The sequence below is a fragment of the Armigeres subalbatus genome, chromosome 1 (assembly GCF_024139115.2).
Source record: "Armigeres subalbatus isolate Guangzhou_Male chromosome 1, GZ_Asu_2, whole genome shotgun sequence".
Classification (NCBI taxonomy): domain Eukaryota; kingdom Metazoa; phylum Arthropoda; class Insecta; order Diptera; family Culicidae; genus Armigeres; species Armigeres subalbatus.
In genome coordinates, this window is record NC_085139.1 from 241,503,169 (window position 1) to 241,530,111 (window position 26,943).

Here is a 26,943-nt window from a genome sequence, read left to right on the forward strand (position 1 = left end):
CTGATATGTTTCTATCAACGTTATTATCAACAGGTTTCAACACTATTAAAAGAATTTTTCGCCAGTCACGTGCAATGAAAATTATGACACTATCAATACTTTTGATCACAACACTGGATCGTGTCTAAGTTCCTTATAGATGCTATGAATAATTAAATCAAAATATCATGAAAACAACTTGTTTAAATCACGTCCCTTAACAATAAAATCTGCATCAAACTGCAATTCTCGAAATAACTTACACAGAAAAAAATTTTTTTACTGAATGTGAAAATTGTGAAATGTTTGAAATGTCATAACTTTTTGTTTATTAGTTTACCATCACCAAATTTTTATGGTAGATAGCTAATATAATGGACCGTTTTCCTAAAAATTACGTTCGAAAAAAGATAGGGTTTTGAGATATTTGAGTTTTGTGACAAAATGATATTTTTAAAGGCAAAAAATTTTTTTACTGTGCACATTTTCTTAAGAATCACCATTTAGTTGTCTAACTTTGCTAAAAAATCATAACAATCGAACATTCCGTTTTTGCTGTGCAGCTTTTAAATATTTTTGAACCATTTTCACATACACCCTTTTGAAAAGTTAGTCGTGACTCAATATGAAGATTTGATATCGAAAAATGACGATTTAGATGAAATTGAAAAACTGTGCAGAGTTTCAAATATTTTCGAAATGGTCGCTCAGGATCGACTGACATGCCCCCGTGGAATGCCTCTACTCGACGTTTTAACGGAAAAACTTTTGGAATTTAGAAAAAATTCTTGAGATTTCAACGGAATGGAATTTTCAAGAAAAATATCGGAATTAGAGAAATATCGGAAATAGAGTTCTTTGGAGTATTACCTGGAAACTTTGAAGGTTATCAATCGGGAAATTCTACGGAATTTCTACGACAAACTTTTTGGAATGTAGACTTGACGTTCTCGAAATTTCAACTCGAAATTCTGAAAATTATTGGGTTTTCTACTAATTTGAACCGGCATGCAGAACTATAATTCAGATGCGTGACAGATTTTAAGCAGTGGTGCGCCTATGCAAGTGCCGGTGGCGGTGGCGCACACTTCTAGGAGGAATCAAATCCAACAGAAATTAAATTAATTGGCTTCGAGATTTGGTTTCACGAGCTATGGACAGAGGATTGAATTTGATTTCGTTTTGAATTTTTAATTGATATTGAGTTGGATTTTATTCAGTTTTATTTTGTTAGGTTTGAAATTTGTATATCTGAATTGCTGAAAACGTGGCTGATTTCCAATTTTTTTCCAATCACTTATGACATTTTGTTAAATTTGAAAAAGTCTACGTATACTTCAAGGGGGTGGGGAAGGGGTTTTGGAAAAGTCTACTAGGGGGGAAAGGGGGGTGGGTTTGAAAATGTGAAAATTCAGCCTACGTGGTTTGTGGGAAGTTGTTTAGAAATACTTTCAAAATCTCATAAAGTAGTCAAAACGGGAATTATTTTCGAAAATCCATTCAGGCTCTCTTTTAAAAATGCCTTCGGAAATATATTTCGAAATTCCTGCACAAAACCATACAGGAATTTCTTCAAAAACTTCTCCAAAAATTCATTTAAGAGCTCCTCAAAAAATTTTCCGAAAATAATCTAAAAAAAACTCCACCAAGAATTCTTTTAAATATTTCAGCAGGGGTTTCCTTAAAAATTTCTTCGAAAAGCCTCCCGGATTCCTTCTTAGATTAATTCCAGGAAATCCATTGAAAATTAATTAGATAATGAAATTGTTTTCGGTGGAGTTGCTTATTGAATTTTTGAAAAAATTAAATAAATAAATTAAACAACTAACACTGAAAAATCCGAAGGTATTACTGAAAGAATTTCGTAAAAAACCCATGGAGGCATTTTCAATGGAACTCCTGCAGGGAGTTCTAGAAGAATTCTCGAAGAATGTTTTAAAGAAATTGCTGGAAGAAGCTCTGAAGAAATTCCTTAGGAAAATTTGGAAGAAATCCCTTATGCAATCTCTGGAAGAATTTATGAATTCATAGAATAATTGCCGAAGAAATTCATGAGGAGATATTCCTTTAAAAAATTGAAGAGTTGCTGAACAGTTCTTGAAGAAACTCCAAATGGAATTTCTTGAGAAATTTATTAAGAAATATCCGGAGGAATCGCTAAAGAAACTTCCGAAGGAATCCCTTAACGATTCTCCTAAGGAATTCTTAACAACATTTTTCGTAGAAATTACTGAAACAATTTTTTTTGTATGCATTCCATAAGGAATTTCCTGAAGAAATTCCTGAAGGATTGTTTGAAGAAATCCGTAATGGAATTTCTGAAATAATTTTCGGAGAAATTTTGAAAAACATTTTCGGAAGAATACATGAAGTAATTTTTTATTGAAACTTTTCGGAGGAATATCTGGAGGAATTTACTAGGAAATATACCAAGTGGTTTTGGCGCTTTAGGGATGTATTCAAACCTTCACAAAAGCTTATGTGCCACAACAAACACAATTTGCGAGTCACCTACAGGCAGTGTTGTCTTACACTCTGTGCAAGAAATTCTGCCCTTTGATTTTACTCCATCAAACGATGGACATTTAGAAAATTCAAATAGCCTTCTATTAGTTGCACTTACTTAGTTAAGATTGTAAAATCGTTTGGATGGAGAAAAATCATAGAGCAGAATTTTTTGTACAGAGGGTAGGACAACACTGCCTACAGATTTAGGTGCCCGACTAAATGAGGTTTTGGCTTAGACGAATTCCAAAGACCATTTCAACATTTTTTGTATTATTCTACTTAGTAGATCAAATCTACTAGATACAGCCTAATTCAAATTCACAACTAATCAACCAATTAATTCATTATCCAATGTTTGTCACTGTCTTAGAGGCACCATCACTTGAGGTAGATTTGAAATTGAATTCTGACGAGTTCCACCTGAACAACATTCTAACAACTAACTAACAACAACAATCATAACACGAGTTTAGTACTATTCCAATCAATTCCACCACGTTGTATTGTCTTACAAATACGTATTTCGTCTCTGTAAGGCCATTTTCAGTGTATCTTATTTTACTCGACTCGACTCAAGTTAATTGATTTTTTTATTGCGATTAGTCATCGGCGTGGCAAAATTATGATCGGCGGCGCGCCGACCCAAAATCGCCGGCGGCGGCGGCGCGGCGCGGCGGCGCACAGGTCTATAATTAGGTTGTCTTCTGAAGTCATCAGTTCAGGCCGGGGCTCAGGAAGTTGTTCAGACGCAGGCTGAATCACCCCACATGGTTCTTGTGTGCGTGTCTGAAATGTTTCATATCCACTTAGGGCAGATGCGGTATCTGATGTTGCTTCGGAAGGACATATACATATACTATTCAAAGCAATACCTGGACCCACCAGTTCGTTTGGTAGGCTGACAGAAGACAAATCCAACGCTGGCTCAGCTTCTACGCTTGGTTCGTGTGTGCTAGGCAGTTCAATCGGCTGGCAGACGAAAGAGTTATCTGGACCAGCCAGTTGATTGAGGTTGTGTCCTAAATCCAGTAGATTTGGAGAGTCCGGCTAGGTAAAGTGTCCTTCGTCGGAAAGCGTGGGCAGGCGAACCGGAGCCGAAGATGTATCGGAAACAGTTGATGCGAGCAGCGAGGAGTCGTTCTGGAACGTGTTTACTCGATTGAGGGCAGATGCAGTATCATGGGGAGCTTCGGGCGGACATATACTACAGTGAGCCTGGACCAGTCCTTCGCCAGGAAGCAGATGCAGGCGAACCAGACTGCCGTAATCTGGAAAAGTGACGTAACAGCCATTTTACAACATGCATGTTTTCCATTTTTCTGTTAAAGAGCTCGATGAGTAGTACTCGTTAACACAATTTTTGGAAAATGGCGTATACGTCACTTTTTCAGATTACGGCAGCAGGGCCGAAGATGTGTCGGAAATAGTTGTTGCGAGCAGCGAGGAGTCGTTCTGGAACGCCCGGCCCAAAGCGAAATGAGCAGAATAACAATAAAACAAATGCACCACGAATTAATTGAAAATACACGAATTTGGTAGACTATAACACATAAATCACTTAGATGAATGCGCTATTAAATGCCAATAGTCCAGACCGCATAGTGCTTTCGTGCTGTGCGGTTCTTTCTCTCTTTGCGGAAGGAAGTTTTTAATACTACCCGAAGCTATTTTAATTTCAACAATGCTTCTCTACACTATTTGTACCTACTGATCCCTTTACGATATTTGCTTGAACCCGTGCCTTCGTGTTACGTTTGACCCGTTTGCGGAAGCAAAATTCCTACAAGCGATGCTAATCCTGTAAGGACACCGTTCAGGGGAAAAAAACCTCTTAGAAGATCACGTCTCCACGCTCAGCAATGAGCATTAATAAAAACAAGAGGAAGGGTGAGTCTCTGGATTCTCCACTTCCGTCTAAGAAACAAGGTTTCAAGACCGTCCTGCCAAAGCGCAGAAAAAATATAATGAAACTGGAGACTTCAAATATTCCTTCTAACTCTAATATCGGAAATAATTCTTCTCCAATCGAACTGAGCAATCAGTTCGATTTGATTAATGACGAATTTGAGAAAATCGAATCTAAATACCTCTAGCCCAGGTGATTCGATTCATGCGGAAAAGCAAAGGATTCCGCCAATTGTGGTATCTGTTGCCGAGTTTTCTGGCTTTCGGAATGAAATCTTGAGTAACCTTCAGGGGATCAAGGTTTCATTTCAGATTGCTAGGAAGGGTGACTGCCGCGTTTTGCCGGGATCCTTTGACGATCGCAAACGTCTTCTTCAGTATTTAACTGAGAAGCGCCATAAATTCTTCACATACGACGACAAAACTGAGCGATTGTTCAAAGTCGTCTTGAAAGGTCTCCCCAGTGATGATAAATCACTGGATGAGATTAAAATTGAAATTTCTCAATTACTTGGATTTGCGCCAGTCCAAGTAATTAAGATGAAAAAGAAATCCCACTCTGGTACTTCCCAGAGGGGCATTTCTCAAGAATTTTATTTAGTTCATTTTAACAAAAGTGAACTAAATAATATGAAAAGTTTGGAAAAGGCCTGTATTATGTCCCATGTCCGTGTTACATGGGAACATTTCCGCAGGCCTGAGGGAAATTTCCAAAACCCCACCTAGTGCCGTAAGTGCCAAAAGTGGGGTCATGGAACCAAACGTTGTCACATGGATGCTAAATGCATGATTTGTGGTGGAACCTCTCACGCCAAGGACGCATGTCCTGTGAGAGAAGATTCCAATAAATTTAAATGTGCAAATTGTGGGGGCAATCATAAATCCAATTTCTGGGAATGCCCTTCACGCAAAAAGTTTTGAATTCCGTGCAAAATTGATGACGGAATTTCCAATCGGATCCCAGATTCGCCGGGTAGAAATTTTTCAAACGCTCAAATTTCGAAACCGGTTACCGGTCGAGCAATTCTTATCCACCACAATTCACAAACAAATTTTGCCGCTCGTCAACGGGTAGCAAGCACTTCAGTAAATTCCAATTTTCGAATGTACCTACATATGCAAACATCGCTGCCGGTAGACACAAATTCTCTTCTCAAAATGAGGTTTATACCCATTTATCAACGGAAAATAACGGTCATGTTGCCAATTCAGGTAGCATGACTGCTTCCGATTTTGATTTTTTAACTGAACAATTGCATCACATGATTGATGCAATGTTCAAAGCAAATACCATTCCTGAAGCTGTTCAGGTTGGTATAAAGTACACACAAACAATTGTTATCGGACTCCGTTTCAATGGATCCAAATAATTGTGTGAAAGTTCTAAATTGGAATGCCCGCTCTCTAAAGGGTAAGGAAGATGAATTATTCAACTTCCTAACAGTTCATAATGTGCATATTGCCATTATAACAGAAACCTATTTAAAACCCGAACTATACATTAAAGGGATCCAAATTATTTTATCTACAGAAATGATCGTATTGACAGAACCTGTGGTGGGGTCGCCATTGTCATTAATAGACGTATCAAACATAAATTATTTTCTTCGTTTGAAACCAAAGTTTTTGAAACCTTGGGAGTTTCTGTTGAAACAAATTTTGGTCAATTTTCCTTCATTGCAGCCTATTTGCCTTTTCAATGCAATGGGCAGCAAAAGAATTTGTTGAAAGCTGATCTTCAAATTCTGACTCGCAACAAATCAAAATTCTTCGTAATTGGTGACTTCAATGCCAAACACCGTTCATGGAATAATGCTCAAAGCAATTCCAACGGCAACATTTTATTTGAAGATTGTTCTGCGGGATATTATACTATTCAATATCCCAATGGCCCAACTTGTTTTTCATCCACTCGAAATCCTTCGACAATTGATTTGGTTTTAACGGATTCAAGTCAGCTGTGTGGCCAATTGGTAACTCATGCTGACTTTGACTCTGATCACCTTCCTGTGACATTTGAAATCTCACAAGAAGCCATTTATAATCCGATCAGCTCTACTTTTAATTATCATAGAGCTGATTGGGATTTATATAAAACATATATCGATAGGAATTTTGATGTTAATATTCCTTTGGATACCAAAAGTGATATTGACAATGCGCTCGTATCTTTGACAAATTTAATTGTCGAAGCCAGAGGCATTGCAATTCCGAAATGTGTTAAATTCAACTCCATTATTATTGACGACGATCTTCAGCTACTGATCCGTCTTAAAAATGTGAGGCGAAGGCAATACCAAAGAACTCGCGATCCCGCTTTGAAAGTTATTTGGCGAGATTTGCAAAATGAAATTAAAAAACGTTTCGCTATTCTGAGAAATACCAATTTTGAGAATAATGTCTCGAAGTTGGACCCCAGTTCGAAACCCTTTTGGAAATTAACGAAAATTCTTAAAAAACCTCAAAAGCCAATTCCAGCGCTTAAAGAGGGAAATAAAATTTTATTAACAAATGGCGAAAAGGCTCAAAAACTTGCTCAGCAGTTCGAGAGTGCCCATAATTTTAGTTTAGGTCTCACTAGTCCAATTGAGGATCAGGTTACACGAAGCTTCGAAGACATTCTCAACCAAGATAATGTTTTTGACCCTTCGTTGGGAACTAATTTGGATGAAGTGAGATCTATTACTAGAAAATTTAAAAATATGAAAGCTCCGGGTGATGATGGTATTTTCTACATACTTATCAAAAAACTTCCTGAGAGCTCTTTATCCTTTTTGGTTAATTTATTTAACAAATGTTTTCAATTGGCATACTTCCCAGATAAATGGAAAAATGCCAAAGTTGTTCCAATTTTGAAGCCGGACAAAAATCCAGCTGAGGCTTCTAGTTATCGCCCAATCAGTTTACTTTCTTCAATAAGCAAACTGTTTGAAAAGATTATTTTAAATAGAATGATGGTTCATATTAATGACAATTCTATTTTTGCTGATGAGCAATTTGGTTTTCGCCATGGGCATTCAACCACTCATCAGTTATTAAGAGTTACGAACTTAATTCGGCTCAACAAATCTGAAGGATATTCGACTGGAGTTGCTCTTCTTGATATAGAGAAAGCATTTGACAGTGTTTGGCATGAAGGTTTGATTGTAAAATTGATGAATTTTAATTTTCCTCTGTACATTATTAAACTGATCCAAAATTATTTATCAGATCGCTCACTGCAGATAAACTATCAGAATTCTAAATCTGATAGATTACCTGTAAGGGCTGGTGTCCCCCAAGCAGCATACTGGGGCCCAATTTGTATAACATTTTTACTTCTGACTTACCTGATTTACCACCAGGGTGTCAAAAATCTTTGTTTGCAGATGACACAGGTCTCTCAGCCAAAGGGCGTAGCCTTCGTGTCATTTGTAGTAGATTGCAAAAAAGTTTGGATATTTTCTTCACTTACTTGCAAAAATGGAAAATTTCCGAATGCTTCCAAAACTCAGCTTATAATTTTCCCACATAAGCTGAGAGCTTCTTATTTAAAACCTTCTAGCAGACATATTGTCACTATAAATGGGGTTCCAATTAATTGGACTAGCGAAGCTAAATATGAAGGACTTCTGCTAGATCAAAAATTAACTTTAAAAATCACATTGAAGGCCTTCAAGCCAAATGTAACAAATATATTAAGTGTCTATATCCACTTATAAACAGAAAATCAAAACTTTGTCTTAAGAACAAACTTTTGATTTACAAACAAATTTTAGACCTGCCATGTTGTATGCTGTGCCAATATGGACTAGTTGCTGCAATACCAGAAAGAAGGCACTTCAGAGGATTCAAAATAAAATTCTGAAAATGATTCTGAAGTTGCCTCCGTGGTATAGTACCAATGAACTTCATAGAATTTCTAATATTGAGACATTGCAACAAATGTCCAACAAAATAATTTCAATTTTAGACAAAAATCGTTGCAATCTTCTATTGCAACGATTAATTCCTGTACCCTTAGTATAAAATAGGTTAAGATTAGTTTAAGTTGAAAACATTGTAATTCCTACATGGTTCAATTCAACCAGAGGAAAAATTCTAACTGCCAGAGGCAATTGAAATGTATTAATAATAACTAAAAATATAACATAGCAAATAAGGATGATAGTGTTAAGAAAATACGGAACACCTAGTCTAAGAGATGAATGCATGTATTAGATAATTAGCAAATAAAATTAGTTAAAAAAAAAAAAAAAAAATGCCAATAGTGTTCAGGTTCACTCGTCATATTTACAATAGATGGAATTAATCAACAGGGTTTAACACACATAAAACATTAATTTTGTGAACAACACTGAAGATAGAATCTTATCACTTGGGATGCGAAATCCGTTTTTTTTTTCGGAGCAGCTATCGAGCAAGCGTTGTGCAGTGCGTGTTTTAGTCGTCGCGAAGTAGTTAAGATATCGAATCTGTCTTCGAGAAAATACGTAAGACATGCGTTGCTTTTCCGTTTTTGTATCATCATGAATATGGCGTCGTTCAAAAGAAATAATTAATCGCTTACTAAGGCGATTTCCAATATATTTCCTTCCCAACTAACATACACAGGATTTTGTTTTTACACGATTTTTTTCGCTCGTATTTTTGTTCGTGTGACTTCAATTTACCACCAAAATATTTGCAACATGTTTCAAAAAATCCTAAATAATTCCAAGAAAAATCACATGGTAATTAATATCCGTTGAGCGTTTAGGATGGGTGAAAAATTAAGAAAGTGTAAATCGTGTAAAAACAAAATCCAGTGTACTATTTCTTTCCAGTGCGCTCATGGAGTTGCATTTTAAGCATTTTAAAATATTGTTTAACTAATCCGAGGAGTTTTTTGATTTTTTCCCCTTCAAGTTTTCGGAGACCAGTAGGACATAATTGTAATTAAATATTTGTAACAGACTCTACTATATATCAATACATATACGGATTTTTTATAGGGCGCATCGAAAAACGTGAGACTGAGCTCAATCTTCCTTTGCATATGCACAAATCGTTCAGTAACCCGAACATTAGATAATAAGCGTTGATAGAACTGTAACTATTTTCTATGAAAAAAAAAAAAAACAATAGAACACATTCGACCGTTTCAATCCATTAAGATGCAGATTTGCTGTGGTGTTGTTTTTCAAACACCGAGCAGTCTTGAACAATTTCATCCCAATAAGAGTTTAATCCTGTGCCGAGAACACCTTTTATACCGCCGCTAATTCCGACACCACCTAAACCGAATTCGCTCCTTGTACGATCATTTTTCCCAATTGGAAAAGTTCCCACCGACACCGCCGGCGGTCGGGCAGGCGCGCAAATCTCACATATTTATGATCTCCACGCAGAAGCTCTCCACCAACAACGCTCGTCGCATCCGGGTAGGTTAGTGGTCCGGATCGGGGTGAACTACGAACCACTATTCAAGCGCTGGCAGCCAGCAGAGTAGCTTGTTAGCGCAGAGGTCTTCCTTTCCGCCGATGTTTATCGTGGCACTTTATGGCAGACAACCTCTTTCGGACGCTACCGGCAGCACACAAACTAGACTAAGTTCCCCTCCTCGTTTCACACCACCGAACCTCACCCATCCACTTCAATAGTTTAGTGTTCGGGATCGGGAGGAACATGGCGAGTTTATTTAGCGGGGACCATCCACCGACCAACCGACCCGGAGGGGTATAAATAAACATAACATAATGCTAAAATATACATGCGTAGTCCTTTCAACGGCAGAAGGTTAATCCTCACATGATTAAGACAATAAATCTGGCCGGATTACCGGGGACATACGTGCTACTACGGACAGGAGCGCACAGAGCGAACGAGTGTTGAGGAACTGGAATGGAAAAGTGCCACCGCCGCCGCCTGACGATGTTTGCGATTCGTTGTTGGAAGCAGCTCCTCCGGATTGTCTCTGTTCCATTGTCGTTTCGTTTGTTTACTTTTTTCGAATACCTCCCATCAATTCCGTTGTTGATGTGACTGCGGGTAGAACATTCTTCCGCATGACTCAAAGATATACATGCAGCGTGGTCAGAATCAGTGATAGTCCTTCATGGAGCCATGTCTGTTCAGATTTCTCCTGTGGTGTTTTGGGCACTGCTGCTGCAAAATCAACCAACATTGCTTTTAAAACCGTTAAGCAATAAATGTATAACCACGTCTTTTTACGGAATACACGTCAAGTACAGCAGTGCTATAGAAATAGTAAGTCTTAAAATATTTTTCATAGCGAGTCCATCATTTGACCCATAAATTACCAGTTGGGATGTTATTCCATCATAATGTAAATAAATCTCGCAAACCTAAACCAATAATGATCTGAAACCGAACCCTAAAGAACTCGCCAAGTAGGGATCGAAAACGCTAACACGATTTCCCCCTATCTTGCGGAAAATTCTGATTTCTGAGTTAACTAATCCTGCAGAGTCGGTACCGGTATCAGTGACACGGAGAGCGTTAGTGCAGCGTCGTGGTCGGTCGACCCTGAAAATCGAAGCAGCAATCTTCCGCCCGTGGAAAGCGCAAATACAAATCTACATACATTACGATGATGTGTGTCACACCCCCTGTCGAGCAGGGTAGGGCAGGCCCCGGACACGGGCAGTGGAATTTTCCAATAAAATTGCTCCTAGTCCGTAGTATTTCCGTTCCGTGCTTGTTGTGTTTCAGTTCTTCATTGTTGGGCGCGGACCGTTTAAAACTTTCTTCCCTCTGAAAAGAGGTCGATCAACCAACATGGGGTGTCTCATGTATTTTAAATTTTATTACCATTTTAAAGAGCCCTTCTCCATCGTGAGTCACATACAAATGTTGGTCTCATTCCGGTAAGCATTTAAAAGATTTTTCAGGTTTTCTTTTCCAGTAATTCCAACAGAATAATGCATTAGAATGACCTCTGAGGGCATTGCTAGAACTATTTACAAGATAGCCCTAATATATGCTTACAAGTCCCTTCAGTAGCCTAAAAGGATTTAAAAAAAAACCTTCTACAATAACTCCAAGAGATTTTCTGATCAATTCTGAAACAAATGTTTTCATAAATTCCTTCAGTTTCAGATTTTTTTCAAAGATCGTGCTGAATAATTTAAGAACCATCTTTTAAGTTATTTTGAGAGTAACGGTGTGGCACCCAAGTAGCAAAAGCAGAACTGACTAGAAAATAACAGGAAGACTGCTAAAATACCACGTTAGTTAAGTGTGCCAGCTCGCTGGCTGCAAGTGATGACAAAAAACAGTCTGGGTTACGCGATTCAAAGCAATTAGCCAATTAGGCAAGTCACGATCAGAATGACAATAATCAATAACACCGCAGAGAGTATGACAATACACATATGACCCAAACCGTGAGCGCCGGCTGCTCTTCATTCGTCTTATCGATAAGAAAATCGAAGTCAAACAGGTTACTAACGATTTAATTAAAAATTATCCGTCGGTGGTTTTTAACACTGAAGTTAATCGTGACAAGCCTCAGATTGTATTCACTTAGCACGAAGAGGCAACCCGAGTAGAGGAGAATGGCAAATTAATTACATATAAATAACAAATATTGCTGTGATATCTAGTTTTGTTATTTTTATGTTATTCACGAATAACACAAAATAGCATCGCAAGAACAAATTGTCTTATGATGGCAAAATTTGTTATTTATATGTTATTGTATAAAAGAGTAGAACATGAAATAAAATACGAATTTTGCAATCATAAGAAATTCTGTTATTCATTTATCATTTAGAACTTCAGCATATATAAATAATAACTGATTTTGATATTTTATTTTTTGCAAATATTTTGCTAGTGGTTTGTTTTTATAATGGCAATATGAGTTATTTATGAGCTATTTGCTTGAACAATGTCTGTTATTATTTTTCCTATTTTAGCAACTGTATCAAACAAACCAATAGCAGATTTTGCTATTCAATTATTTACATATTTATGGTATTTTTTTGCGGTTTTCTCCTTCCCGGGAAACTACGTTGACGACAACGATAATCGTTTTTTGTAGAAGTAGACATTTTATGATTGCCTGTGACATTTTGTCATTGAGCGATTTCGAAGGAGCCATCGTTTAGACCCAAGTAACAATTCTAATGTATCGAAGATTTGTGCTTGTTTTGTAGAGCTTTAATAATGGCATACCCAAAAACTTATGGTTTTATTTTGGATCTAAATAGTTGTCATTTAGTTAGATCCGCAAGAGTATTAGAGAACTGTGTTTTGACTTCCAATATAAAACTCTTGTGTTCCTCTTCACAACTATAAAATGGAACTGACATAAAACAGGTAAGATGGTTTTAATCAAGAATTATATAAGCTGTTAAGCTTTGTAGAGTACACTCAACCCTCATTTTACAGCAGTTTTTTATACGTCACTTCGTTTTACGGCCTCCTTTTTACGGCACGTGACGTAAAAAGAATTTGAAACATTATTGACATCAAGAAGTAAGCCTATGAGAAGGCACTCTTAGAAACCCAAAGAGCAAAGTAGATGCTTTGTACATTCATCATTTGCCTTCAACAATTGTTCCATTCCAGGTCATACAAGGATTTCCTGGAGTCTTCACACGTAAACAAGTACCTAAGGTCTAAAAACGTAACGAAAGAGCTGTTATCTCTTTAAAAAAAAATTCATGCTCAATTTGATATATTAAACCAAATTCCTTTCCAGGTCATCCAAGGATTCCCTGGACTATAGGTATTGAAGTCTACCTGCGTAACCGAAGGGCTGTTATCTCTTTTTGAAAATGGTTCATGCCCTATATGATCTATTAAACCAAACTCAATTTGCCTTAAACAGCCGTTCCTTTCCTGGTCATCCAAGAATTCCTCCGACTCCTCAGCCGCTGTTTTATCCCAAATATGTCCTCCGAGTATTTGTCGTTCACTTGCGTCTCAAGTCCAGACATATGAGGTGTTGTAAGAACTCCAAATTGTCCTGGAGTTTGAATCAAATGTTCTGCCGAATTAACCAGGGCTTTCATGATGTACCCAGCCGCGGTATCAACCAAATTATGTCCTTACAACATTAGATCTTACAACACCTCATATATCTTGTTTTGAGACGCAAGTGAAAGACAAATACTCGGAGAACAAAATTGAGTTGATACCACGGCTTTGGACATCATGAAGGCTTTGGTTGATTCGATAGACAATTTGATTCAAACTCCAGGACAATTTGGAGACCTTAAACATCTCATTTACCTTTATCATGGAAGCCTTGGTTGATTCATTAAACCATTTGATTCAAACTCCAGGACAATTTGGAGATCTTACAACACCTCATATGTCTTGTTTTGAGACGCAAGTGAAAGACAAATACTCGGAGAACATAATTAAGTTGATAACACGACTAAAGACATCATGGAAGCCTTGGTTGATTTGGTAGACCATTTGATTCAAACTCCAGGACAATTTGGTGACCTTACAACATCTTACATGCTAAAATTTGAGACGGAAGTGAAGACTATGATTTTGTGAGCGCATGATTTTGATGATACCGCGGCTGAGGACATCATGGAAGCCTTGGTTGGTTCGGTATACTATTCGATTCAAACTCCAGGACAATTTGGAGATCTTATAACATCTCATATGCCTGGATTAGAAGAGATCTTACAATACCTCATGTAAGACGCAAGTAAATGTATTTAAAAGTATCCAACGATCACTAAAAGAAATGAAATATTAGAAATTTTAGCAAAAATTCTTCTTATGTCCCTCTAATAAGCGGCCGGCTTTTCAAATGTCTTGTGATACTTTGTTCGTAAAAAGTAAAAAAAAAAACAATATTCATACCTCTTTAAGCACTAATTAGATTTCGGATATTTTGGTACCAAGCGATGGACGAAATCTTTAAGATTTTACCCAACTAGTTAAATCAATAGGCTAATCTAATGCAAAATTAAATTTCGCCATTTCGTGGCTGTGTTCCATTCCCGATCCGGTCTAGAAAATGTTCTGGTTGGACTTGCCTGAGCATAAACTATCATTGTGTTTGTCTAATGATAAACGACTGCAAAAATGGTAATTTGGCTAATAAGTAGAAAAAGATTGCTACACCCAACCGACGGATGCTTGATTTTCCAGCAATTCTGTATAAGAATCTACCAACACCTGTATAACAACTGGGCATATGCGAAAATGCCAAATTCTTATACAAATATTGTTCTAACAATGTTGTAAGCTTTTCTTACATTTTTTGTATAAGAATCTAACAATTTCGCATATGCCTAGTTCTTATACAGGTTTTGGTTGCTTCTTATACAGAATTGTTAGAAAATCTAGTAACCGCCGCTGGGTGTAAAAATAGGTAAATCTGCTAATATCGTATGTGCATCGCAAGCACAGACATCAAAATCGTGCCACTTACAGGCCGCACAGTACTTTCGCAGCGATGACACCTGTAGCAGCAGTTCCAACAAAAAGCTGATCATCGAGAGGCCCTCGCCAACAGTAGCAGCACTCACGAGAAATTTCCACGCAATGTTCAGACCATCATTTGGTTGCTATTAGTGATAAGACAGGCAAATTGTGAAAAGAAAATCCGTTTTTTTCAGGACCAACATTTCATGAGATGAAAGAGCTGTTTGTTTTTATTACCGGCTTTTCACACCGCTGGAGTGCATTCATGCCGAATCAAAAAATATCCCTTTTCCAAAAAATATCCTATCCCAAAAAATACCCCACAATACATTTCATTTTTTCTTCGATCAGTGTACACTTTCCATCCTGATTCGGAAAATTTTCTCCCGTACTGTACTGTAGTTCTTCCATGTAGCCCTCATCACCACACGATCTCTTCCGATTTTGTTCGGAAGTCCAACTCGATAAGCACACATTTTCTCAAGTTATGCAGTTGAATGTGTCCAACCATGTTGAGCTTCAGATCAACCTCGATAACTTCCTTCACTTGTTCTAGCGTATGTCGTTTCTTAAGAACACCGAAACCGACGACTAGTGTGTTTCGCCTGTTTTGCGAAGAATGCAAACTTGCCGTAAAAACGTAGCGAGCTATCCGAAAACACGACTATCGCGCACGAGAAGCGTTTGCCAACCCAGGACCCGGGACATCAGTAGTGGCGATGCTGAAAATGTATTCTTAATGGTGGCATCTTAGCTGAGAATTTTCAAGTGATTGTCGGGCAGCAGCGAAGTGATTTTTTACGCAAGGTTCGTAATAACTCTTAGTTGTTTTGAGTGATTATAAAGGTGCAATGTCAATTGAAAATCGGTTCTTTTCTGAACCACCATTTTACACACGAGTAGGTCTATCCGAGACAAACTGTCTTCAAAGTGCAAAATTTGTGATTTATATGATTTAATCATTACCGTTTTGTGACAGCAAAAAGTTGGAGTAGGAACAAACTGGCCTTTCTTATGTGAGCGCGGCTGGGGCCCTTAAAAGGGCCGTTTTGGGTGGAGTTACAAACGTTCTCGTTCTGGTTCGCTTGGGGCTGCGCGTGTAGCACAATTTAGACAATTTAGACAATTTAGGTTTGGTTGCAGCAACTTATATATGACTGGATTTGGTCATACACAGTAATTCTTTTATGACAATTGTGCTGCTAGGGTGATGTACTTGGCAGGGACAGAAATCTTCATATTACCACAGACAAACAGACGTAACACTGAAGAAGTTCCCATCAACCATGAAATCTACGACCGTTTTAAATTCAATTGATTACGAGTTCCACATCCAGAGGCGCTCGCATCACATTGACATTTCCCACTAGCTGCTGTTCTAGCTGTTACGTCTGTTGGTCTGTGAAATTTGTTACCGTTTACGTTAACAAAAATGAATTTTGTATATAATAGTTACCCAACATGCTAATGCACTACTACCCAAAATACTCCCCTTGTAAAATCTTCCCAATCCTGTTCACTTCCTACTGTCAAAAAAAACAGAGAGGGCAATGCCTTATCCGGGCTAAAAAGAGAAAAAGGAGACGGAGAAGAGTTGGGGACAGAAAATAGTGGATAGTCGTTGGACAAAGTCAGACGTGGAAAAATTAGAAAGTGTGAAGCAAAACAAAGGAGAACCTGGCCACGCGGTAGCCTAGTCGCTTGTTTAAGCCTCGACAGGATATCAGCCTGAAATTCCGGCCCACGCGGCATTCCAAGCAAGCCGAAGCTATTTATTCGGGGAACTCTGGCCGCCCGACCAATTCGCGGCCGTGGGTTATTTCCAATCGAGCCCCAGGAGTGTAGGTCGCCGCAGCGTGTTTCGGCCATCCGGTCGTCTGATTAAGCCGCAGCAGTGTGTTCTGGCCTATAGACAGCTTGTGGATCTAGGCCCGTGAATCCCGGCCACTCAGTCGCCCTTCAAACCCCTGCAGTGCTCCAGCAGCCGTACTTTTTGGCTCGAAGCGGCGTCCCCACCAAACCGGATCAAAATCTTCCGGCCACTCCGGCCGTCCGATCGAGCCGCAGCCGTGAGTTCCGGTTCATCGACAGCCCGAGGAATCCATACCAGTCATTCCGGCTACCAGGTTATCCGTTCAAGTTCCGGCAGTAGAGGACGACCCCTGTCAGGTTGCAGCCGTACTTTCTGGCTCGAAGCGGCGTCCCCACCAAACCGGATCAAAATCTTCCGGCCGTCCGATCGAGCCGCAGCCGTGAGTTCCGGTTCATAGACAGCCCGCGGGATCCAGACCAGTCATTCCGGCTACCAGGTTACCCGGTCCACTTCCAGCAATACAGAAAAGCAGAGCTTTCCGGCCCACACGGCGCCTGAGCAGGTCGTCCCATCAAGCATCCGTCGTAACATCACGACGACCCGTTGGACCGTAGTTGCCAACTGAACCGTTTTCCGATCTCCTCCTCCTCTGGTGCTTCTACCAGCGACGACGTTTGCTCCAGCACCAAAGATATGTCGTGCACAATTGCCACCTCGATCGGCCGCAACGATCCTTATCCTAAAACTAACCCCAAACCTTCCCATTGAAAAAAAAAACAATAAATTTCTAAGTAAAATGTGCCAATTCCTCTTTACATTTCTATAAGTGCATGCATGTCCATTGGGTTTCTTAGTGTCCGCTTCGATTTACCAGTGAGTCACCTAAGCAGGAAAGTGTCGACCCTGAGAAGTTGGTTGAGCTGGCATAGGGCGTTTGGCCGTCCACTTCACAGACGTGTGGACGTCACGAAGAGTTACAAATTACTATCACCACAGATAATAGATATTTAGGCTGGCATCCGATACGTGTGTAAACATCCGCAACCGTTTATTCAAATGTATGTTAAATTGGGAACGCGTTTGGCAATCGTTTGAAGATGGCGCAAAGATCATTGTTATGAAAAACGCAGCCCATATGTGACTGTCAAATGCATTGGCGTTCGACGGTTGCTAATCAGCTGCGTCCGTATGTACTTCCGCAATCAGTTGAGTAGATAGCAGTAGTGGGCCGACGTATAGCAATTCAACAGTTTACACACGATTTTCAATAACATTTGTTGTAGCCTAAATATCTGTTATCTGTGCTATCACTTGCCTCGACACTCGGTAGGCAGCTTTGTCGTCGACTCGTGTTAGTTCTGATCAGATATTCAATCAAAGTTAATTGCCTATTTTCAACTTGGGCATTAATTTACCATGTTCTGAAAAATCAGATGTGAATATGTACATTATGTGGAAGATTATGATTTGAAAAATGTATTGGAGGTAACTACTTTCCTTCGATGCGACTCGAACCCACCACCCTCAGATGCGAACACGAAGATCTCATTGCATGCTGTCCAATATCCGAACTTTAGGACGTCTGCAAAGGTTGTAGCGCCCTTGGCGTAACCGTTATTAGGCGCCCCTTACTTTCATGCATATTCAAAACAAACTGGCTGGGATATTTTGAAAAACAAAAGGCCTTAGTCCCTTCTCATTGTTCGATCCCGGGTTGAGATAGCTGGCTCTTTGGATAAGGTGGGTGCAGTGGAAGATAAAATTTACAATCGGAAAATCACCTTCGATTATTTTTTCCTAATAGTTCGTCAGGAAACCTTGATTGGTTGGCTGCAGAAATGGAAAAATGAGGAATTGGGTAGATATCTGTATTCCATTCGCCCGCAGTTGTCGAAAAGTCCATGGTCCCGTGTGTCCTCTAATGTCCAATCACTACACTCTAAATGCATATCTTTTCAGAGTGAGGCTCTCGGAGGCAAATCTCTGTATTTGCGGCGAGGATTATCAGGATATTGATCACGTCGTGAGCGTGATCCCAGATCTGCGCTAAAGGAACTTCTCCGGGTCCGAGCAAAACAACCAAAGCATATTAGGGAAGTGTTGGCGGGTCTTGATCTCGATTATATGTCCCTTGTTCGTCAATTTTTGAGAGTTGCTGATGTCTTCCTCTTGCTGTCCATTTTAATGTCTGTCGTTTCCCTTCCATATGTCTTCCTCTCGTTGTTGTCTCCCAAGAAAATGTTTGTTCAGCATCGTTATTAATTATGCACCATTAATTCCCTTCCTATCCTACTGTATTATTGTATTCCCTAACCTCGACCAAACTGCAAATCTTCCCCAATTAGTGCATAAAAATCGTGAAAAAATGTAATACAAGATTTTGGCTCCGCAACGCTTAAGACAAATAAACCATTCGAATAAACGTTAGTTATTTTTTTATATTTTGTTTTTGCTTGGACTTATTAAATGTTTGCTTCATGAATTTCTTAAGCCTCTATATCCTGCATATGTTTCAATAAGTAGGAAGTAAGGATTATTTTTAAAACAGAAAATTCCAAAAAATCCCTTTTCCACCAACCTTACCGATTTTCTGAAAGAATAAATGAACCCACGCAAATGAAAAAAAAAAATGATCCAATAGTGCGTGTATTATCGATAAAAAAATAGACTTCCTTGTTGTGAATTCACGCACTAGTGGATCGGACGTAGTCGCATCAAGAGTAATCCTACTTTGAAGTGGATCGAATGACCTTCGGAATCGCCATTAGACCTTGGTCGGTGGTTTGAAAGAACTGCTGGACTTGAAATAAACTTCAACTTTGAAGTGAATAGGTAGAAGGTTGGAATGGCGACTGGACCAAGTCGTATCAAGAAAAAACGAACTCCGGACCTATTCAGATCAAGATACATCAATTCCTGGACTGGGTCTATCGGAAGTTTGGTGGCGTTGGTTGGATGCAGGTTCTCGTATCCAGCATGTCTTTCGATAAGTATTTCGTTTAAAAACCCAAAAATAAAATCAAATTCAAAATATCATCGAATATTCAACGACTTTGCTTATTTTTCTTGCCATCATATAAGTGTATGGTTTAGAAAAATCGAAAATGTCACTGGATCAAATGCGATCGTTATGATTTCTTCTTGAACCTCAAATAGTTTGCTTGCATAAATATAAGAGAAATTAGTTTTAATTCAAATAAACTCCCTATTTCTATTGTATTTCCTGTTCAGTTCAAATATCCAAACGCGTAAAAAACCTTGATTAGATTTGTCATTATTTATCATAATTCTGGATTTCGGCGCCCCCTAACTACACGCCAACTACACGCTACGGTGCTGCATATGGCATATACAAGAATATTGGCATATGGTCCGTGGTTCGCCGTGCTTAGTCTTGCTGGAACGACATGACCGCTATACGGTTCTATCACATCGATTCTCGGAATGCTGCTTCGAATCCTTCTTATAAGTTGCTCCGTGTTTTGGCCTTACAATCACCTTTGTATACAATGGTGCTGAGTAGACTAAACAACTCTATGACAGTTTTCGAAACATTTTCGCGCTTAAAATGTTCGATCGTTCGAGAAAATCTTTATTTCTGTATCTCAAGTCAAAATAATCTGTATAGCAAATCTGTATCCATCTGAACCAAATCAAAATAGTCTTCAATAAAGTTAGTTTTCAAAAGATAAAGCCCGGAAATACTATGCAGAACTACAAGTCACGAATGTCAATATTTAGCAATTTTTGTTTGCACATTTCTTTCGAAGGATTACAAATAAAGGAATACAAGCAACAAAGTTTGCTTTCTCAAGGTTTAATATTTGATTATTTACGAGTAACATATGTGAAGGATTCATTATATCCATTATAGTGCATATGCACAACAACTTTATTGGACTTATATTCAGCCACACTGAAAAGAAGCACTGATAAACTATTTCAAAGCCTTTCAGATATGATGATTGATAGTTAGACCTGTTTCTTTAGTATTATTTTTAGAGAGTTTTCTAAGACTACATGAATTTTAAAAAAATATGAACATTTTCCGGAACATAATCTGATAGAATTTCAAAATCATTGATCTGCATAAATGGTGTCATGTCACCTGATATTCATATCCAATCATATCCAACTTCTTGTCTGTTCGTGATTGGAAAGGCGTACTTATCTATGATGATCGTACACTCCGTGTTAACTGGAGCAAAACCGAATGTAATATCATATTCCAGGTATTACTATTACGTATTAATATATTTTGAATTAGATTAGTGGAACTGTTTCTGGATTTCATCTAATGGCTCCGATGTCCATTCCATCAAAAACAAAGCAATGAAAAGGTATTTGATTTGTTTCTTTTTTGTGATTTTTTTCAGCAGCGAGCACACATGTTGACAAAAGAAGCGTCGAAATTGGTGCCGTATATTCTCTTACAATATAATTCACGATTTTTTTTTATTGCTACTGCAAATAAATTTAGCTCAATATTGCTTTAAAACACAGTGGTATAAACAAGATAAAAAGAATAAAGATCGAATTACAATTCGTCCAATATATTCAAGATTCATCCCAATTCAGTTCGCATTACGAACCCTTCCCGCAATCCATCCAACCCCTATTCCGATTGAAAATTCAATATCGCTGCTCATTTATGATGTAAACAGCCTCACAATATGCCATCCTTTGTGTCGTTCCCTGCATGTAATCGCAATAAAACCATTATAGAATAAACGTTTGTCATCACCAACGCCGCGCAGGCCGACCCTTTTTCGATTCCGAACTTTTCCAAACCCCTAAAATTGGAACCCCTTTTTTCCCGCCGCAACCCGGGAAAAGTTATGAATAACAATATGTTGCATAACAAAATTGCGATTATCACCACGGACGGACGGGACTTCCCGTCGATTTTCGGGTTTCGGGATCGGAATCAGAAAACCCTCGACTGTTCTACCACATCCGCGGCGCTGCTGGGCACGAGTTTAATAAACCATGAAAGTGTCGCATCGGATCGAAACTTACCCTAACTCGAGCCTCGGTCAGGTTCGTCCACATGGCGATCTCCTCCCGCGTGGACATGTCCGGGTAGCGATTCCGGCTGAACGTTTGCTCCAGTTCGTGCAGCTGCTGGGAGGTGAAGTGCGTCCGCTGGCGCCGTTGGCGTTTGTTCTTCTTGTCGTTCTTGCCGCCGCCGGTGCCCTGGTCCTGGCTGGTGCCGTCGGCCGTTATCGTCGTGCCCGCCGGGTTGCCACTGTCGTCGTGGGACATCCCACTGCTGATGTTTTCCGTCTTGACCGAGGTGGGATCGACCCGTGTGACTGCGGACGGACAGCCGGGAAATAAAGGTGAGACAGGAGAAATCAATTAAAACTTTGTCAATCAATAGTTTCTGGGAACGGAATGGGTGCCGCGCCATCGGCACACTGTGTGTGTGGGAGGGTCGTTCGGAAAGAAAGTGTAGAAGTTTTGCTGATTGAATAGCGTTTCAAATTTGCATATCGGTCGATGTTGTTCTCCCACTTGTGGTTCACACAGGGGAAAATGTGATTTCTATAACCAACTTGGTAAACACTTTTTTGTTTCGTGACATGGACTTGAGAAAAATAAGAAATTAAGGGAACATAAAAAAGACACCAAAGTAACGAGACGAATAAACAGACTTAAACCGAAACAAAAATATGAAAAAAATAACTCTGACTGAAATCGACTGATTCCTAGAAATCAAGACTGAGATTCCGACGAATGCTAAGAGAGATTCCTAAGAATTCCAACTTTTCCAACGAACTCCGAATGGGATTCCGACGAGTCCCAACAAAAATTCCGAAAATCCCGACAGGAGTTCTAACGAATCCCGACTGGAATGCATACAAATCCCGACTACAATTCCAATGAAACATGACTGGAATCCCGACTGGGATTCCGACGAATCTCGAATGGTATTCACAGGAATTCTTTTTCTTCATTGGATTACATCCCCTTTTGGGACGTTGCCGCCTCGCAGCTTAGTGTTCACTAAGCACTTCCACACTTTTTAACTGCGAGGTTAATTTCCAATCCGAAAATTGTTTAGACCGGCACCGGGAATCGAGCCACCCTCAGCATGGTCTTGCTTTGTTGCCGCACATCTTACCTCACGGCTACGGACAAGCCTGACGTCTTCAGACGAATCTCGACTGGGATTCCGAAGAGCCCCAACAGAAATTCCGCTCCGACGAATCCCGTCTGGAGTGCAGACAAATCCCGACTGGAATTCCGACGAATCCCGACTGAAATTCCGACGAGTCCCGACTGGAATACAAACAAATTTCGGCTGGAATTCTGACGAAACCCGACTGGAATTCCGACAAATCTCGACTGGAATTCCGACAAATCCCGACTGGCATTCCGACAAATCCCGATTGGAATTCCGACAAATTCCAACTGGAATGCATACAAATGCCGACTAAACACGACAGAAATCCCAATAAATCTCAACTGGAATTCCGACAAATCCCGACTGAAATTCCGACAAATCCCGACTGGAATTCCGACGAACCCTGACTTAGATTCCGATGAGTTACGATTAGAACTCCGACAAATCCCGGCAGGGATTCTGTCGAAACACGTCTGGAATTCCGACAAATCCCGACTGGAATTCTGATAAATCACGGCTGGGATTCCGACGAAACACGACTGGAATTCCGACGAGTTTCTACTGGAATTCCGAAAAATCCCAACTGAAATTCGGGATTTGACTGAATTCCGATTCCGACTGAGATTCCGATGAGAACGACTAAAACTCCGACAAATCCTGACTGGAATTTTCACAGATCCTGAATAGAATTCCGACAAATTCCAACGAATTCCGACAAATCCAGACTGGATTTCAGACAAATCCCGACTGTAATTCCGACAAACCCCAACTGGGATTCCGACGAGTCCCGACTGTAATTCCGACAAATCCCAACTGGGATTCCGACGAATCTCAACAGAATTTCCGACAAATCTCGGCTGGAATTCCAACAAATCCCGACGAATCCCGACTGAAATTCCGAATTCCCGACTGGAATTCCCACAAATCACTGGAATTCCGACAAATCCCGACTGGAATGCAAATAAATTTCGGCTGGAGTTCTGACGAAACCCGACTGGCATTATAGAAAAATCCCGACTGGAATTCCGATAAACCCCTAGAATTCCCGGCTGGAATTCCGACGAATCCCGACTGTTATTCCGACGAGTCTCGACTGGAATTCCGACAAATCCCGACTGGAATTCCGACAAATCCCGACTGGAATTCCGACAAATCCCGACTGGAATTCCGACAAATCCCGACTGGAATTCCGACAAATCCCGACTGGAATTCCGACAAATCCCGACTGGAATTCCGACAAATCCCGGCTGGAATTCCGACGAAACATGACTGGAATTCCAACGAGTTCTGACTGGAATTCCGACGGATACAAATCCCGACTGGAATTCCGACAAATCTCGACTGGAATGGATGCAAATCTCGACTGGAATTCTGACAAAACAGAACTGGAATTCCGACGAGTTCCGACTGGAATTCCGAAGAATTTCGACAAATCCCGACCGGAATTCCAACAAATCCCGACTGGAATTCCGACAAATCCCGACTGGAATTCCGACAAATCCCGACTGAAATTCCGACAAATCCCGACTGGAATTCCGAAAAATCTCGACTGAAATTCCAACGAACCCTGACTTAGATTCCGATGAGTTACGATTAGAACTCCGACAAATCCCATCAGGAATTCCGCCGAAACGTGACTGACATTCCGACAAATCCCGACTGGAATTCCGACAAATCCCGACTGGAATGCAGACAAATCCCGACTGGAATTCCGACAAATTTCGACTGCAATTCCGACAAATCAAGATTGGAATTCCGACAAATCCCGACTGGAATTCCGACAAATACCGACTGGAACTCCGACAAATATCGACCGGAATTCCGACGAATCCCGGCTGTAATTCCGACGAAATACGGCTGGAATTCCGACGAGCTCCGACTGGAATTCCAACAAATTTCGACTGAAATTCAGACAAATCCCGACTGAATTCCGATTCCGACTGAGATTCCGATGAGAATGACGTACAATCCGACAAATGCTGACTGGAATTTTAACAAATCCCGACTGGATTTCAGACAAATCTCGACTGAATTTTGACTAATCCCGATTGGAATTCCGACAAATCCCGGCTGGAATTCCGACGAAACACAACTGGAATTCCGATGAGTTCCGAATGGAATTCCGACAAATATCGACAAATCCCGACCAGAATTCCGACAAATCCCGACTGGAATTCCGACAAATCCCGACTGGAATTCCGACAAATGCCGACTGAAGTTCAGACAAATCCCGACTGGAGTTTAGACAAATCTCGACTGAAATTCCAACGAACCCTGACTTAGATTCCGATGAGTTACTATTAGAACTCCGACAAATCCCGGCAGGGATTCCGCCGAAACACGACTGGAACTCCAACGAATCCCGACTGGAATTCCAACAAATCTCGACTGGAATTCCGACAAATCCCGACTGGAATTTCGACAAATCTTGACTAGAATTCCGACAAATCTCGACTGAAATTCCGACAAATCCAGACTGGAATTCCGACAAATACCGACTGGAACTCCGACAAATAACGACTGGAGTTCCGACGAATCCCGGCTGGAATTCCGACGAAACACGACTAGAATTCCGACGAGTTTCGACTGGAATTCCGACAAATTTCGACTGAAATTCAGACAAATCCCGACTGAATTCCGATTCCGACTGAGATTCCGATGAGAATGACTGACAATCCGACAAATCCTGACTGGAATTTTAACAAATCCCGACTGGATTTCAGACAAATCTCGACTGAATTTTGACTAGTCCCGATTGGAATTCCGACAAATCCCGACTGGAATTCCGACAAATCCCGACTGGAATTCAGACAAATCCGGAACGGAATTCTGACGAGTACCGACTGGAATTCCGACAAATCCCGACTGTAATTCCGACAAATCCCGACTGGAATTCCGACAAATCCCGACTGGAATCCAGGCAAATCCTGAATGGAATTCCGACAAATCCCGACTGGAATTCGAACAAACCCCGACTAGAATTCCGACAAATCCCGGCTGGAATTCCGGCGAAACACAACTGGAATTCCGAAGAGTTCCGACAAATTTTGCCAAATTCCGACCGGTATTCCGACAAATCCCGACTGGAATTCCCACAAATTCCGTCTAGTCCCGACTGGAATTCCGACAAATCCCGACTGGAATTCCGACAAATCCCGACTGGAATTCCGACAAATCTCGACCGGAATCCCGACAAATCCTGGCAAATTCCGACCAGAATTCCGATAAATCCCGACTGGAATTCCGACGGATACAAATCCCGGCTAGAATTCCGACAAATCAAGACTGGAATTCTGACAAATCCCGATTGGAAATCCGATAAATCCCGACTGGAATTCCGACAAATCTCGACTGGTATTCCAACAAATTCTGATGAATCTTGAGTGGAACTCCAACGAATCTCGACTGGAATTCCGACAAATCTCGACTGGAATTCTGAGGAATTCCGACAATTCCCGACTGGAATTCTGAGGAATTCCGACAAATCCCGACTGGAATTCCGACTGAAGTTCAGACAAATCCCGACTGGAACTCCGACAAATACCGACTGGATCTCCGACAAATCCCGACTGGAAATAAGACAAATCCCGACTGGAATTTAGACAAATCTCGACTGAAATTCCAACGAACCCTGACTTAGATTCCGATGAGTTACTATTAGAACTCCGACAAATCCCGGCAGGGATTCCGCTGAAACACGACTGGAACTCCAACGAACCCCGACTGGAATTCCAACTAATCTCTACTGGAATTCCGACAAATCCCGACTGGAATTTCGACAAATCTTGACTGGAACTCCGACAAATACCGACTGGAACTCGGACAAATCCCGATTGGAATTCCGACAAATGCCGACTGAAATTCAAACAAAACTAGACTGGAACTCCGACAAATACCGACTGGAACTCCGACAAATCCCGACTGGAACTCCGACAAATCCCGACTGGAGTTCCGACGAATCCCGGCTGGAATTCCGACGAAACACGACTAGAATTCCGACGAGTTTCGACTGGAATTCCGACAAATCCCGACTGAAATTCAGACAAATCACGACTGAATTCCGATTCCGACTGAGATTCCGATGAGGATGACTGACACTCCGACAAATCCTGACTGGAATTTTAACAAATCCCGACTGGATTTCAGACAAATCTCGACTGAATTTTGACGAATCTCGACTGGAATTCAGACAAATCCGGAACGGAATTCTGACGAGTACCGACTGGAA

General features: G+C 40.3%; 1 protein-coding gene across 1 annotated transcript in view; it reads right to left on the reverse strand.

Moving 5' to 3' along the window:
• LOC134206115 (pituitary homeobox homolog Ptx1-like) overlaps positions 1-26,943 on the reverse strand; it is a 238,426-nt gene that overhangs the window by 96,620 nt on the left and 114,863 nt on the right. The window contains exon 4 of the mRNA XM_062681807.1: positions 21,605-21,900. Within this exon, the coding sequence (XP_062537791.1) occupies positions 21,605-21,900 (296 nt within the window). The remainder of the gene's footprint in view (positions 1-21,604; positions 21,901-26,943) is intronic.